The 15,500-nt window shown below is 43.9% G+C and overlaps 1 protein-coding gene across 1 annotated transcript in view; it reads left to right on the top strand.

The window, feature by feature from the left end:
* Window positions 1–1,502: 1,502 nt before the first annotated feature.
* The window catches only part of LOC135056207 (uncharacterized), a 212,970-nt gene continuing 198,972 nt past the window's right edge, over window positions 1,503–15,500 (top strand). Inside the window, exons 1-2 of the mRNA XM_063961078.1 lie at window positions 1,503–3,083; window positions 13,743–14,159. Coding sequence (XP_063817148.1) covers window positions 1,541–3,083; window positions 13,743–14,159 — 1,960 coding nt within the window. The 5' untranslated portion in view covers window positions 1,503–1,540. The remainder of the gene's footprint in view (window positions 3,084–13,742; window positions 14,160–15,500) is intronic.

Raw genomic sequence — 15,500 nt, 5'->3', positions numbered from 1 at the left:
CCGTTTCCCCCATAGTACCTTCAGAGAGTCACAGAGTATAAGGAGCCAGCCACACAGCGCCCCTGTAGGCAGTTATTATGATAAAAGCCCGGCGCTGACTAACCTTAATAGGGAGGGCAGCGCTCCCTGTCAATGTCCTAGTTCCTAAGATCTGCAGGGAGAAAATGGCACTGGTGAGTGCTGGATCCGCTCTGAGAGGAAGCCCCGCCCCTTGTAATGGCGTGCGGCTTCCCGCACTAATTGTTTATACTGGCCTGAGGATTTTAGTGATAACAGGGGGATTAGCCCCTGTTATCTGCGTGACCAGTGTAGGGTTTATCCGCGCTGGCTCAGGACGCCCCTCAAAGCGCCTACACTGTGTGTTGCTGAGCCTTCCTGGAGCGCAGCCTGTGAGAGCTGCGCTCCCACCCTTGTGCCGCCATACCCGCTGGTGATCCGTTAACCGGGCCGCCGGCGCTATACTCACCACTTTTCTTTCTTCTGCCTTTGTTAGGTAGTGGCGGCCGTGCTGCGGAAGTGAGCAGTCGCCTCGTGGTCTTGCGATCAGCACCCTCTGGAGCTCAGTGTCCTGTCAGTGGAGTAGAGAACCATTAACTCTTCAAGATGTTGGTTCCTTCCCCCCTCCCTAAGTCCCACGAAGCAGGGAGGCTGTTGCCAGCAGCCTTCCTGTAACCTAACTATCTCTAGAAAATAAAAAACTAAGAAAACTCCTAGGAGCTCCCCTAGCTGTGACCGGCTCCTCCGGGCACATTTTCTAAACTGAGTCTGGTAGGAGGGGCATAGAGGGAGGAGCCAGCCCACACTATTAAACTCTTAAAGTGCTAGTGGCTCCCAAAGGACCAGTCTATACCCCATGGTACTAAACGGACCCCAGTATCCTCTAGGACGTTAGAGAATGTAGATTATAACCTAGCAGATGATGATAATAATTACAGGGTATCATATGGTGTATTGCATGTAAAGTACCTTGTTCCACACCTACTCTGCTGTAGCAATATACCTTATATAAGGGTGAGTAACACATATACAGGCTTACCAGCGTATGAGCACACACATAAAGGAATGCTACCTTACCAATGCTTCCAGGAGTAACGTTAGGAGACATTTCTCTGATCCATCAGCTCATATGACTGATGTTATTGTTCATCTAGAATCTCCAATTCATACGATATGTTCCCCATCCATTGTTTTACATTGGTGCTGACATAGGACTTGGCGAGTGACTATATCTCCATTTATACTTCATGGTTAGTTACCAGTACAAGAGAGATACATCTAAGTCTTATTATAATATTACATTTGTTATTGTGAGTGTTCTCAGGAGGGTGGACACAATGATAGTCTGAGACACAATATTATAAAGCCTTCATTAAAAGTTATGTTTTATTATACACACACATTTACAATTAAGTGTCCCAGAGAGTCGTCTTCTCCTATTGTTTACAAGATTAATATTGTTACAGAAAATGTCACATTTCCATAATGTATTTTATTTCCAGCAGATGGACACACAAGCAGGAACATCTCAGAAGGACATCTAATGTTATCCCCGGATTGTGACATAAAAGATAATGACAGAAGACAGGATTCTCCAGGAGATAACCCCATTACCCCAATTATACATCCAGCCCTATCAGCTGATCCCTCTGATCCTGGGAAATGTTCTCCTGATCACTCTGATATTGGGGCATCTGTTACAGCTCTGACAGTAGATACAGTGTTTCCCTGTTCTATAGATGCCAAATGTTTTACACAGAACACAAAGCTCATTACCCATCAGCCAGCTAAGGCAGGGGAGAGGCCATTTCCATGTTCTGAGTGTGGGAAATGTTTTACATACAAATCAGCTCTTGTTACACATCAGCGAAGTCACACAGGTGAGAAGCCATTTCCATGTTCTGAGTGTGGGAAATGTTTTACACTGAAATCACATCTTGTTGTACATAACAGAAGACACACAGGTGAGAAACCATTTTCTTGCTCTGAGTGTGGGAAATGTTTTACACTGAAATCACATCTTGTTGTACATAACAGAAGTCACACAGGTGAGAAACCATTTTCTTGCTCTGAGTGTGGGAAATGTTTTACACAGAACTCACAACTTGTTACACATCAGCAAACTCACACAGGTGAGAGGCCATTACCATGTTCTGAGTGTGAGAAATGTTTTACACAGAAATCACAACTTGTTACACATCAGCGAAGTCACACAGGTGAGAGGCCATTTCCATGTTCTGAGTGTGGGAAATGTTTTACACGGAAATCAAATCTTGTTAAACATCAGCAAAGTCACACAGGTGAGAGGCCATTTCCATGTTCTGAGTGTGGGAAATGTTTTACACTGAAATTAAATCTTGTTACACATCAGAAAAGTCACACAGGTGAGAGGCCATTTCCATGTTCTGAGTGTGGGAAATGTTTTACATGGAAATCACAACTTGTTCCACATCAGCGAAGTCACACAGGTGAGAAGCCATTTTCTTGCTCTGAGTGTGGGAAATGTTTTACACACAAATCACATCTTGTTATACATCAGCGAAGTCACACAGGTGAGAGGCCATTTCCATGTTCTGAGTGTGGGAAATGTTTTGCAAACAAATCAGCTCTTGTTATACACCAGAGAAGTCACACAGGTGAGAAGTGGTTTTCTTGCTCTGAGTGCAGGAAATGTTTTACACAGAAATCAGATCTTCTTAGACATCAGCAAAGCCACACAGGTGAGAGGCCATTTCCATGTTCTGAGTGTGGAAAATGTTTTTCACACAAATCACATCTTGTTAAACATAACAGAAGTCACACAGGTGAGAAGCCATTTACATGTTCTGAGTGTGGGAAATGTTTTACACGGAAATCACAACTTGTTTCACATCAGCGAAATCATACAGGTGAGAGGCCATTTCCATGTTCTGAGTGTGGGAAATGTTTTACACGGAAATCACAACTTGTTACACATCAGCGAAGTCACACAGGTGAGAGGCCATTTCCATGTTTTGAGTGTGGGAAATGTTATACGCAAAAATCAAATCTTGTTAGACATCAGCAAAGTCACACAGGTGAGAGGTCATTTTCATACTCTGAGAAATAAATCAGCTCTTGTTGCACACAGTAGACATCACTCAGATGAGGAACCATTTTAATCTTCTGAAGTATACTCATTGCCATGCGTTGTTTTTCAAGTTTCTTATCCTTTCTCCTATGTTTTTGTAATATACATGTTACCACTGGGTGAAATAATTAGATGTCATGCCATCATCTACCACTACTATGCAGATGACCTGTCTTTTGCTCCAGGTACTGAAAACCCAGTCCCAATCCTAAATGGTTGTCTAGCTGAGCTCCAGGTGTGGGTGATGCCAGTTGGCTGTGATTCAGTCCTGGTGAAACAGGCCTTTATGCTAGAAGCTCACCAACAAAGGGCAGGGCTACAGCTCAGCTTTGCAAACCAACCGGGCTTGGGGGTTCAGAGTTACAGAATGCTGATCATTTGCGGAATCTTGGTGTCCTGGATGGTGGAGTGACACTTAAACCACAGTATCTGCCACAATTAGATCCTCATCTGAGGAACAGAGCCAGACTCCAGCACGTAATTCTCTCAGAAGATCTACCTACACTCATACATGTACTTGTATCATCATACATAGACTACTGCAATGTCCCCTACCTGGGTCTCCCAGCAAAATAATTGCACCGCTTGCAGCTTGTACAGAATGCAGCAGCCAGGCTGTTACCTAACTAGCCCGTTCCTGCCACATAACACCCATTCTCTGCTCCCTTCACCGGCTGCCTGTAAGATGGTGACTATTACAAAATCTTACTGACTCAGCCCACCATGACTAGGGTCCATGGAACCAGAAGCAGCTTCTGCCTCCTTACTGCCGTGCTTTCTAACTTCCACCTGCAGATGAAGGACTGTTACCAGCAGTACTAAGAATCCTCAAGCAGTGCTGAGATGTCAGGGGGGCATAGAGGGTGGTGGCTCTAGTGGGGGCTACCGGAGGCAATGTCTGTGAGAATCTTGTCCTCAAGCAGCACTGAGTTGTCAGAGGGGAGACAAGGTGGCAGTAGTGGGGGAGACAGGGTGGTGGCAGAAGTGGGGGTGGTGACAGTTGGGGGGAGATGTGGCAGTAGTGGGGGGAGATGGGGTGGTGACAGTGGTGGGGGGAGACAAGGCGGGTGGCAGTAATGGGGGAAGACAGTGCAGTGACAGTAGTTGGAGACGTGGCAGTATTGTAGACAGAACGGTGGCAGTAGTGGGGGGAGACAAGGCGGTTGGCAGTTGTGGGGGTAGACGGGCAGTGGCAGTAGTGGTGGCGGTGGCAGTAGTGGGGGGGAGACAGGGTGGGTGGCAGTAGTGGAAGGAGACGTGGTGGCAGTAGTGGGGGAAAACAGGGTGGCATTAGTGGGGGAGACAGGGTGGGTGGCAGTAGCGGGGGAGACAGCGGGTGGCAGTAGTGGGGGGAGACAGGGTGGTGGCAGTAGTAGGGGGGAGACCAGCTGTGTGGCAGTAGAGGGGGGAGACAGGGTGGATGGCCACAGTGCAGTACCAGGGGATGCTGGAAGCAGTAAAGAGGTGTATGGGTCCCGCACAGAATCCGTTTACTATTAGACTTAATGATGATTATGCTTCCTTATTTCTAATTAATCCCTTGTATGTGTTACTGTTATTTGCTGTGTCAGCCTTTATGTGTGTTCTGTGTAATAATCCTGAAAGTAGTGCTGCTACCGATCTCATAATTTGTAGTAACTTGGAAAAGATGAGCTATGAGGTGCAATCTGGAAGCTTATAGGGGGTTAATCAGAGATGAACGCAGATGTGACATCACGCAGCCCCTGGAAAATGGTCCCGGCCCGCCCGCATTCACCCCTCAGGGATGCAACCACAATGTGTGTGTCTGCGCGGCCGCTGCGCATGTGCATTTTGTCACCACCAGCAAACTGCTGCGGACTGCTATTGCGGCTGGGTCTGAATGACTCCCATAGTGTTTTGGCTCTCTTGATATGTATCTGTTTTACTTACCTGCAATACTATAATGTATCCTGAATTGTTTCTGTGCTTTAAAGGATATTTTATCCATGTTGTGCAGAGTAAAGTATTTTTTAAGTTTAAAATATAGAGAAAAATCTGTGTATTAAAGATATAAAATAAAGTTGTTTAAAAACAAAAGATTTTCGTTGAGTCTTTTTATGTGTCCGTGTGTTATCTTATTTCCAGATAATTGTCGCTATGGTGACAGAAACAATTTCCAGTTAATGTGTCACTTGTATTGTTACTTTTGTGTCCAGCGAGTGGGCTCGGAAATTTTATCCTTTTCCTCGCAGCCCCAGTTGCTGGAGAAAATGAAGGAGGAGCTGTTGACGGGTCACGTTCCGCTTGAGTTGACCATTTTCTCACCAGCAGGTCTTTCCACCTCTGCATACTTGTGTCCGGAAAGAGAGATACAACGTAGGCTTTAAACCTAGGATCGAGCACGGTGGCCTAAATGTAGTGCTCTGATTTCAACAGGTTGACCACCCTTGAATCCTGGCAAAGCGAATGAAGGGCTCCATCCACAAGTATTTCCAGGGAAGACGTTAAATCCGAGGGACTATGCACAGGCCCAAATTATAATTGTTTTATGATCCTTCTATGTATGAACCAACCGATAGAGGGAATAATCCGAAAGTGTTAATACCAAAGATTAGCTAATCTGGTTGGAGGTGCACCATTAAGCAAATTGCAATGACTGGTTAGGGGGTTTAGAAAAAACACTAGTGGGCTTATATCTAAAGAAGCCTTAATGTGTGGCGCACTCTTTTTTTCTTTGTTTCATGAATAAATTAAAACATAACTTATTATTTTTATTTAAGATAGATTTGTCAATAGACATGACATAAGGCAATTGATTGTAAGCCTGGAGAGACAAAAAATGAATGAAAGATATAAAATAATTTATATACCAGCACTACCTATGTATGGGTATATGGGTAGAGCAATAATTGATATAAGCAAGTGAAATATAAAAGGGATTTAAACACAGATTTTATTTATCAAATGTATGAGATCCTTTCACAACGGGATTGTGATCTCAGAAAAATCCTGTTTTACAGCTGTGCCTTGCAGAGGGTTACTACTGCATACAACCTAAGTGCTCCCTGCAGAGCGTTACTACTGCATACAACCTAAGTGCTCCCTGCAGAGCGTTACTACTGCATACAACCTAAGAGCTCCCTGCAGAGCGTTACTACTGCATACAACCTAAGAGCTCCCTGCAGAGCGTTACTACTGCATACAACCTAAGTGCTTCCTGCAGAGCGTTACTACTGCATACAGCCTAAGTGCTCCCTGCAGAGCGTTACTACTGCACAAAATGTAAGCGCTCCCTGCAGAGCATCACTGCTGCATACAACCTAAGTGCTCCCTGCAGAACGTCACTGATGCATACAACCTAAGTGCTCCCTGCAGAGCGTTACTACTGCATACAACCTAAGTGCTCCCTGCAGAGCGTTACTACTGCATACAACCTAAGAGCTCCCTGCAGAGCGTTACTACTGCATACAACCTAAGAGCTCCCTGCAGAGCGTTACTACTGCATACAACCTAAGTGCTTCCTGCAGAGCGTTACTACTGCATACAGCCTAAGTGCTCCCTGCAGAGCGTTACTACTGCACAAAATGTAAGCGCTCCCTGCAGAGCATCACTGCTGCATACAACCTAAGTGCTCCCTGCAGAACGTCACTGATGCATACAACCTAAGTGCTCCCTGCAGAGCGTTACTACTGCATACAACCTAAGTGCTCCCTGCAGAGCGTTACTATTAAGTGCTCCCTGCAGAGCATTACTTCTGCATACAACCTAAGTGCTACTTGCAGAGCGTTACTACTGCATACAACCTAAGTGCTCACTGCAGAGCGGTACTACTGCATACAACCTAAGTGCTCCCTGCAGAGCATTACTACTGCATACAACCTAATTGCTCCCTGCAGAGCGTTACTACTGCATACAACCTAAATGCTCCCTGCAGAGCGTTACTACTGCATACAACCTAAGTGCTTTCTGCAGAGCATTACTACTGCCTACAACCTAAGTGGCCTTTTCTGGTAACCGCTATGTCTTATAATGACCACTTTGTTACTACCCGTAGCGTATCACACGTTAAGACAGTGGGGGTAATTCCAAGTTGATCGCAGCAGGATTTTTGATAGCAATTGGGCAAAACCATGTGCACTGCAGGGGAGGCAGATGTAACATGTGCAGAGAGAGTTAGATTTGGGTGGGTTATTTTGTTTCTGTGCAGGGTAAATACTGGCTGCTTTATTTTTACACTGCAATTTAGATTGCAGATTGAACACACCCCACCCAAATCTAACTCTCTCTGCACATGTTATATCTGCCTCCCCTGCAGTGCACATGGTTTTGCCCAATTGCTAACAAAAATCCTGCTGCGATCAACTTGGAATTACCCCCAGTGTTACTACCTATAATGTATAACAGTGGGATCGTTCTCAAAGGCACAAAGAAACATATATGTTCAATTCAGCACATATGTAATAATATTTGTATTGAGAGGAAATGTTTTCCTATAACAAGTATATCATTGTAAAACCCTGTACCAGATCAGAATCCTCAATCACATGTGTTACCCATTCAGTACATATATAAATTGATAATTGACCACATCACAAAGATATGCACATTGAATAAAACAATATTGTTGGTAATAAAAGGTGTTCTCCTGTGACTGAGCATATCATGTGTAACCCTGTAACACAGCACAGTTCTCTAAGGCATGCATATCCAATTCTACACATTTGTATCACTTCTGTGACAATATTGTTATTGAGAAGGGATATTCCCTGTAACAAGGTATACAATATGAAACCCTGTCACAGAGCGAGGTATACATTATATTATCCCAAGGTTAGTGCATAGATAATATCCAGCTTTCTGCCTGTTTCATTCCAAAGGCCTGCTAAGTTGTCCCAACATGTATCTACACAATACTATTGCCAATCCCTGAGTGACGCCTGATATAAATATAAATCAGTCAGATAACGAGTAGTAACCAGTGACTAGTAATGACGTCTGTATGCAATGACTCCACAAATCAGGAGAACCACCTTTCTGTATCTCCAGCACCCGCTACATAAATATAACATCTGAAGAATGAATGAGGTTGGGGAGAGAGTAGCAGCCTGTAATAATGATAATATATGCTGTTATATAAACAGTGCTATAACCATTCTTCTGATAGAGATCCTTCCTCTGATAGATATAAAGAAGCTCTGGTGTATATAGGCTGAATCCCCCTTCTACTTTTATCCCATGTGCCGTGGGGCAGTGACTGGGAACAATGAGAGCAGGGAAAGCACCAGCACCAGAGCAGAAGGAAAGATAAAGTGCAGCAGCTTCTGCTGTCCCTGGGATCAGTCGCTCCCTCACCTGTTGCGGGTACACATTGCAGAGGAGGTGAGCGGTGTCCCGGGAATGAGAGAACCGCTCTGAGTACCTGCCAGAAATGGTGGCTGCGGTGTCAATGCCGCTGGGAATTCTTTAGCGCTGTGCAGAGAGCGGTGTCAGTACCGCTACGAGACATGTAACGCTGCGCTGGGAGCCGCTCGAGAGCCCAGACGCCGGGTCAGGTATGAAATCCACACACCCGGAGACAGTGTACGTCTGAGCTTCCGATGACGTACGTTTCATGTTTGCTTTATCACATCGGTGCCTGGGTTTTACAATGATATACTTGGTTATAGGACAACATTTCCTCTCAATACCAATATTATTTTGCATATGTGTTGAATTGTACATATATGTTTCTTTGTGCCTTTGAGAACGATCCCACTGTTATACATTATAGGTAGTAACACGGTCTTAACGTGTGATACGCTAAGGGTAGTAAAAAAGTGGTCATTGTAAGACGTAGTGGTTACCAGAAAAGGCCACTTACGTTGTATGCCGTAGTAATGCTCTGCAGGGAGCACTTAGGGTGTATGCAGTAGTAAAGCTCTGCAGGGAGCACTTAGGTTGTATGCAGTAGTAACGCTCTGCTGGGAGCACTTAGGTTGTATGCAGTAGTAACGCTCTGCAGGGAGCACTATGATTGTATGCAGTAGTAACACTCTGCAGGGAGCACTTAGGTTGTATGCAGTAGTAACGCTCTGCAGGAAGCAGCTTTAAAAGAGTATTTTTCTGAGATCACAATCCCGTTGTGAAAGGATCTCATACATTTGATAAATAAAACCTGTGTTTAAATTCCTTTTATATTTCACTTGCTTATATCAATTATTGCTCTACCCATATACCCATACATAGGTAGTGCTGGTATATAAATTATTTTATATCTTTCATTAATTCTTTGTCTTTCCTGGCTGACAATCAATTGCCTTATGTCATGCCTATTGAAAAATCTTTCTTAAATAAAAATAATAAAAGTTATGTTTTCATTTATTCATGAAACAAAAAAGAGTGCACCACACATTAAGGCTTCTTTAGATATAAACCCTCCATCCACAATTCCCACATACTTAATGGAATCGCTCCGTATTAGCTCCTCCTTCAATTTCTCCAGCTGCTTCTGCAAAAGCCTGATGAGGGGAATGACCTGACTTAGGCTGGCAGTGTCTGAACTGACTTCACGTGTGGCAAGTTTGAAGGGTTTGAGAACCTTGCAAAACACAGAAATCATTCTCCATTGCACTTGAGTCAGGTGTATTCCCCCTCCTTTGCCTGTATCGTAGGTGGTTGTGTTGGCTTTAATGGCTTTTTGCTGCTCCTCCATCCTCTGAAGCATATAGAGTGTTGAATTCCCCCTCGTTACCACGTCTTGCTTCAGGTGATGGCAGGGCAGGTTCAGGAGTGTTTGCTGGTGCTCCATTCTTCGCCACACAGTGGCTGAATGTCGAAAGTGGCCCACAATTTTTTGGGCCACTGACAGCATCTCCTACACGCGCCTGTCATTTTTCAAAAAATTCTGCACCACCAAATTAATTGTATGTGCAAAACATGGGACATGCTGGAATTTGCCCAGATGTAATGCAATTGGGGTAAGCCATTGTGCGATGAAGTCCCTCAGTTTCTGTAAGAGGTTGTCAGCTGTGTTGCTCTTATGGAAACTGGCGATACACAACGTAGCTTGCCTAGGAACAAGTTGGCATTTGTGAGATGCTGCTACTGGTGCCGCTGCTGTTGTTGCTGCGGGAGGCAATACATCTACTCAGTGTACTGTCACTGTCATGTAGTCCCTAGTCTGCCCTGTTCCACTTGTCCGTGGTTAAGTGGACACTGGGTACAACCGCATTTTTAAGGACACTGAGGACACTTTTCTTAATGTCCCTGTACAGTCCGGGAATCGCTTGCCTAGTGAAGTGGAATCTAGATGGGATTTGGTACAGGGGACACAGAATGTCCATCAACTGTCTAAATCCCACTGCACTAATGGCAGATACCGGACGCACGTCTACCACCAGCATAGTTGTTATGGCCTCAGTTATCCGCTTTGCAACAGGGTGACTGCTGTCATATTTCATCTTCCTCACAAAAGACTGTGGACAGTCAATTGCTTAGTTGAAGTAGTACAAGTGGTCTTCTGACTTCCCCTCTGGGATGACGATCGACTCCCAGCAGCAGCAACAGCTGTGGCAGCAGCAGTAGACGTACCACTCAAGGATCCTCCAGAGGAATCCCGGTTAGGAGAGGACTTGTCAGTCATGCCAGTGACATGGCCTGCAGGACTACTGACATTCCTGACTGAGGAGGAAATTGACATTGAGTGAGTTGGTGGTGTGGCTTGCAGGAGCTTGGGTACAACAGGAAGAAGGGATTTAGGTGTCAGTGGACTGCTTACGCTCTTACCAAAAGTTTCTGAACTTGACAATGACTTCTGATGAATGTGCTGCAGGTGACGTATAAGGGAGGATGTTCCTAGGTGGTTAACATCCTTAACCCTACTTATTACAGATTGACAAAGGCAACACATGGCTTGACACCTGTTGTCCACATTTGTGGATAAATAATTCCACACGAAGAGGTGGTTTTCTTGTATTTTGCCCAGTTATACAATGTGCTTTTTCATCCCATGGACAACAACTGTCTCCACTGGTGCCTTATTCAAACCAACCACATCTCCATCAGAATCCTCATCATAAACTTCCTCCTCAGTGCCAGCTACACCAATATCCTGCTCATCCTGGTGTATGTCTACAGTGACATTCTCAATCTCAATATCAGCAACTGGACTGGTGGTGCTCCTTCCAGCACTTGCAGGGGGCGTGCAAATGGTGGTAGGAGCCTCCTTTTTCCATACAGTCTTGGGAAGGTCAGGCCTGGATATCGCAACCGCGGACACACTACGACTCTCCTTGGGGATTTGCGATATCTCTGAACGCACAGATGTTTTTTCCTGTGCTTTAACTAGCTTAATTTTATTTGAGAGGCTGGAGGGCCTCATGAGAAGCTGAGCTACCAGTCATGAACATAGGCCAAGGCCTTAGCCTTACCTTGCCACTTCATGTCATGAATGGCATATTGCCAATTTTGCGTTTCTCGTCAGATATTTTTTTTTCTGATTATTCATTTTTGCTTCTTTGATTTTAGATGTCCTCTATGACATTGGGCATCTGCCTTAGCAGATGAAGTTGATGGAATTAAATTGTCAATGTCATGACTGGTGGCAGCAGCAGCTTCAGCACTAGGAACTGGAAGTGGTTCCTGATCTTGCACAATTTTTTCCTCCAAACTGTTGTTCTCCATTTCACAGGACAGCACCACTTTATTATTACATCACACAGAACAGTGCCCCTTTATTTTCATAGCACCCCTGTATACGTACAGCATAGAGGGCCAGTGTAATGTTATTTGAACAGCACCACCCCTATATTTTACAGCATACAGAAGTGTGCTTTTAATTTTTAACAACTGCACCCCTGAATTTTTATGACATACAGGACCAGCAGCACCCCTATATGTTACAGCATACGGGAGCAGTGTGCTTTTAATTTTTAACAACTGCACCCCTGAATTTTTATAGCATACAGGGCCAGTGTAATGTTATTTGAACAGCAGCACCCCTATATTTTCCAGCATACAGGAGGACAGTGCCCCTGCACCCTGTATAACACAGTGACAGCCAGGACAGCAACACCCATGTACAGCTGCAGCACATGAAACACCAGTGACAGGACAGCACTCCTAACACAGCACAGGAACACCACAGTGACGGCAGCAGCACCCCTACAGAGCACACACTAACCCCACCCAATACCACCACCCACAGAGAGAGACAGAGGTCTGTCTCCCTCACTCTCCAAGTCTGTGGTGAAAATGGCAGAGACATGTGGATGTTTATATGGGATCCAAATCCCACGAGAATCTGACAGTGGGATGATGATGTTTTGCCTCGTTCTGGTTTCAGAGTCTGGCTGGAAGTCCCGAGCCAGACCCAGATCCAGACTCAGAGTGTGAAGTTCGGGGGGTTCAGTTCTCAGGGAACCAAACCCGCTCATATCTAATAATAATGTGTAATGAACATTACGGCATGTAATAATGTGTAATGGGCATAACCTTAACCTGTGTAATAATGTGTAATGGGCATTACAGTGTGTAATAATGTGTAATGGGCATAACGGTGTGTAATAATGTGTAATGGGCATTACGTTGTGTAATAATGTGTAACGGGCATTATGGTGTGTAATAATGTGTAATGGGCATAACCTGTGTAATAATGTGTAATGGGCATTACGGTGTGTAATAATGTATAATGGGTGTTACAGTGTGTAATAATGTGTAACGGGCATTATGCTGTGTAATAATGTGTAACGGGCATTACGGTGTGTAATAATGTGTAATGGGCATAACGTGTGTAATAATGTGTAATGGGCATTACGGTGTGTAATAATGTGTAATGGGCATTACAGTGTGTAATAATGTGTAATGGGCATTATGGTGTGTAATAATGTGCAATGGTCATTACGGTGTGTAATAATGTGTAATGGGCATTACGGTGTGTAATAATGTGTAATGGGCATCACGGTGTGTAATAATATGTAATGGGCATCACGGTGTGTAATAATATGTAATGGGCATTACAGTGTGTAATAATGTGTAATGTGCATTACTGTGTGTAATAATGTGTAATGGGCATTACGGTGTGTAATAATGTGTAATGGGCATTACAGTGTATAATAATGTGTAAAGGGCATAAAGGTGTGTAATAATATGTAATGGGCATTACGGTGTGTAATAATGTGTAATGGGCATAAAGGTGTGTAATAATATATAATGGGCACTACGGTGTGTAATAATGTATAATGGGCATAAAGGTGTGTAATAATATGTAATGGGCATTACGGTGTGTAATAATATGTAATGGGCATTACGGTGTGTAATAATATGTAATGGGCATTACGGTGTGTAATAATGTGTAATGGGCATTACGGTGTGTAATAATGTGTAATGGGCATTACGGTGTGTAATAATGTATAATGGGCATTACGGTGTGTAATAATATGTAATGGGCATTACGGTGTGTAATAATGTATAATGGGCATTACGGTGTGTAATAATGTGTAAGGGGCATTACGGTGTGTAATAATGTGTAATGGGCATTACAGTGTGTAATAATGTGTAATGGGCATTACGGATGTGTAATAATGTGTAAAGGGCAATACAGTGGCCTAATGGCAGTCTAGTGGCGGGCCTGGTGTCCTGGCAACGTTATATCGATGACGTCCTTTGCAATTGTTTTGTGATGCCTTGAATCTTAAAGATATGGCCATCAAATTCACATTCACTAAAAGCAATGTGGAAGTTTCCTTTCTTGATCTAATCATTTATATCTCTGATGGGCAAGTCCATTCAAAAACATACAGGAAGGAATCGGATTCAAATAGTTTTATTGATAGGACAAGCCAGAATCACGCAAACTGGTTGGACGGGATACCGTTCAGCCAGTTTGTGAGAGTTAAAAGAAACCGTACAGATGCTGGCATGTGTAGTCAACAGTTGGATGAACTTTCAGACCGCTTGTTACAGAAGGGCTATACATCAGGGACACTCGATATAGCTAGAAAGAAAGTGGACAACACTGACAGGGTCACTCTGTTAGAAATAAAAGAAAAATCCACTACTAATGATGACCGATACAAACGGGCATTCATTAGTCAGTTTAGTAGATCTTTTAAAGGTATAGAAAAAATATTCATAAAAAACTGGAATATTCTTAAACAGGATACAGTACTAGGCGATGTATTACCTGAGAAACCTACCTTCATCTATAGGAGGGCCTCGCCTCTAAAAAAACAGCTGGTAAAAAGCAGTTTGGATACAGAGATAAGGCAGAGTGTTAGGACGAAAGGTTTTCATCATTGCTGCGATTGCTTGATGTGTAAAACGGTCAAAGCACCAGTGAGAAAATTCACTGAGTACACGTTAATGGCCAAACTTATCCCATTCGGGATTTTATTACGTGACACAAAGAATGTTGTATATGTGCTCGAGTGTGTATGTGGCCTTGCTTACGTTGGTAGGACAGGAAGGAGTGCCAGGGTAAGGTGGGCCGAGCACATATACAACATTTGCAAGGGATTAGACACCCATAATGTCTCTTCACACTTTAAGTGAGTACATGGCTCTAATACTTGTTATTTGAGGAATTTTTGGGGTGTGCAAGTGGTGCAACAAAAGTGGAGAACTAAAGACCTGAAAAATAGGCTCGCTCAGGCCAAGATGAAATGCATACACCTAAAGGTCTCAACGGGGATTTTGACCTAAAATGCTTTCTCACTTAGTTGTATGTTCACATAAGATTTCACTTGTACCATCATGCATTTTCTATTACTAGTAACTGCGTTTTTTTATTCTATTTTTTTTGTTTCTCATGTTATTATATGTAGTCCGGGACTCTTATGTTGGGACTCTATAAAGACTCAGTTGATGCATGGAGATCCAATATATTTCCCTTTAAAAAGGGATACCCCCATTGAGGTGATGGAGAGCGGCCTCTAGGATTTCCTGGTAAATGGAACGCAAACAGAGCCGACCATCGCGGCTATGGGGAGCCAAGTAAATCACTTCCTGGAACGCAAGAGGTATTTCCGGTTCCGGTCAGTGATGACGGCGGCGCATGCGCTTCTCCAGTAGCGCGGAGTTCAACGGGGAATTGAGGACAGCTGAGTGTCCCAATCGATGTGCCTTTATAAACGGACTAACGGAGCCAATGAACCACGCTTCTGAGAAAGGACTTGGCGTCCGATACGCTTTAAGCGTGGCTCCTTTTGCACTTTATACCTGACTCTGACACATACGGACTTTAACATCTGCCTGGGGATTGATCCTGTATGCTGCCGGGCATCCGGAGAGCCTGCCAGTATTCCACACTCTTTACATCTGTGGTCCTGGGATCCTCATGGTGATATATCCGTTGTGCCATGTGATGGAGTCTTTTATGATATGCTGTTTTAATTCATTTATCCTGTGAGTTTAATCTGTGGCATTAACAATTGTGCGTGTCTTTTAACCTACTACA

The sequence above is a fragment of the Pseudophryne corroboree genome, chromosome 3 (genome assembly GCF_028390025.1).
Source record: "Pseudophryne corroboree isolate aPseCor3 chromosome 3, aPseCor3.hap2, whole genome shotgun sequence".
In the NCBI taxonomy this organism is placed as follows: Eukaryota; Metazoa; Chordata; class Amphibia; order Anura; family Myobatrachidae; genus Pseudophryne; species Pseudophryne corroboree.
The sequence above is the reverse complement of the archived record's forward strand: the minus strand, read 5'-3'. Positions and strand labels throughout refer to the sequence as shown.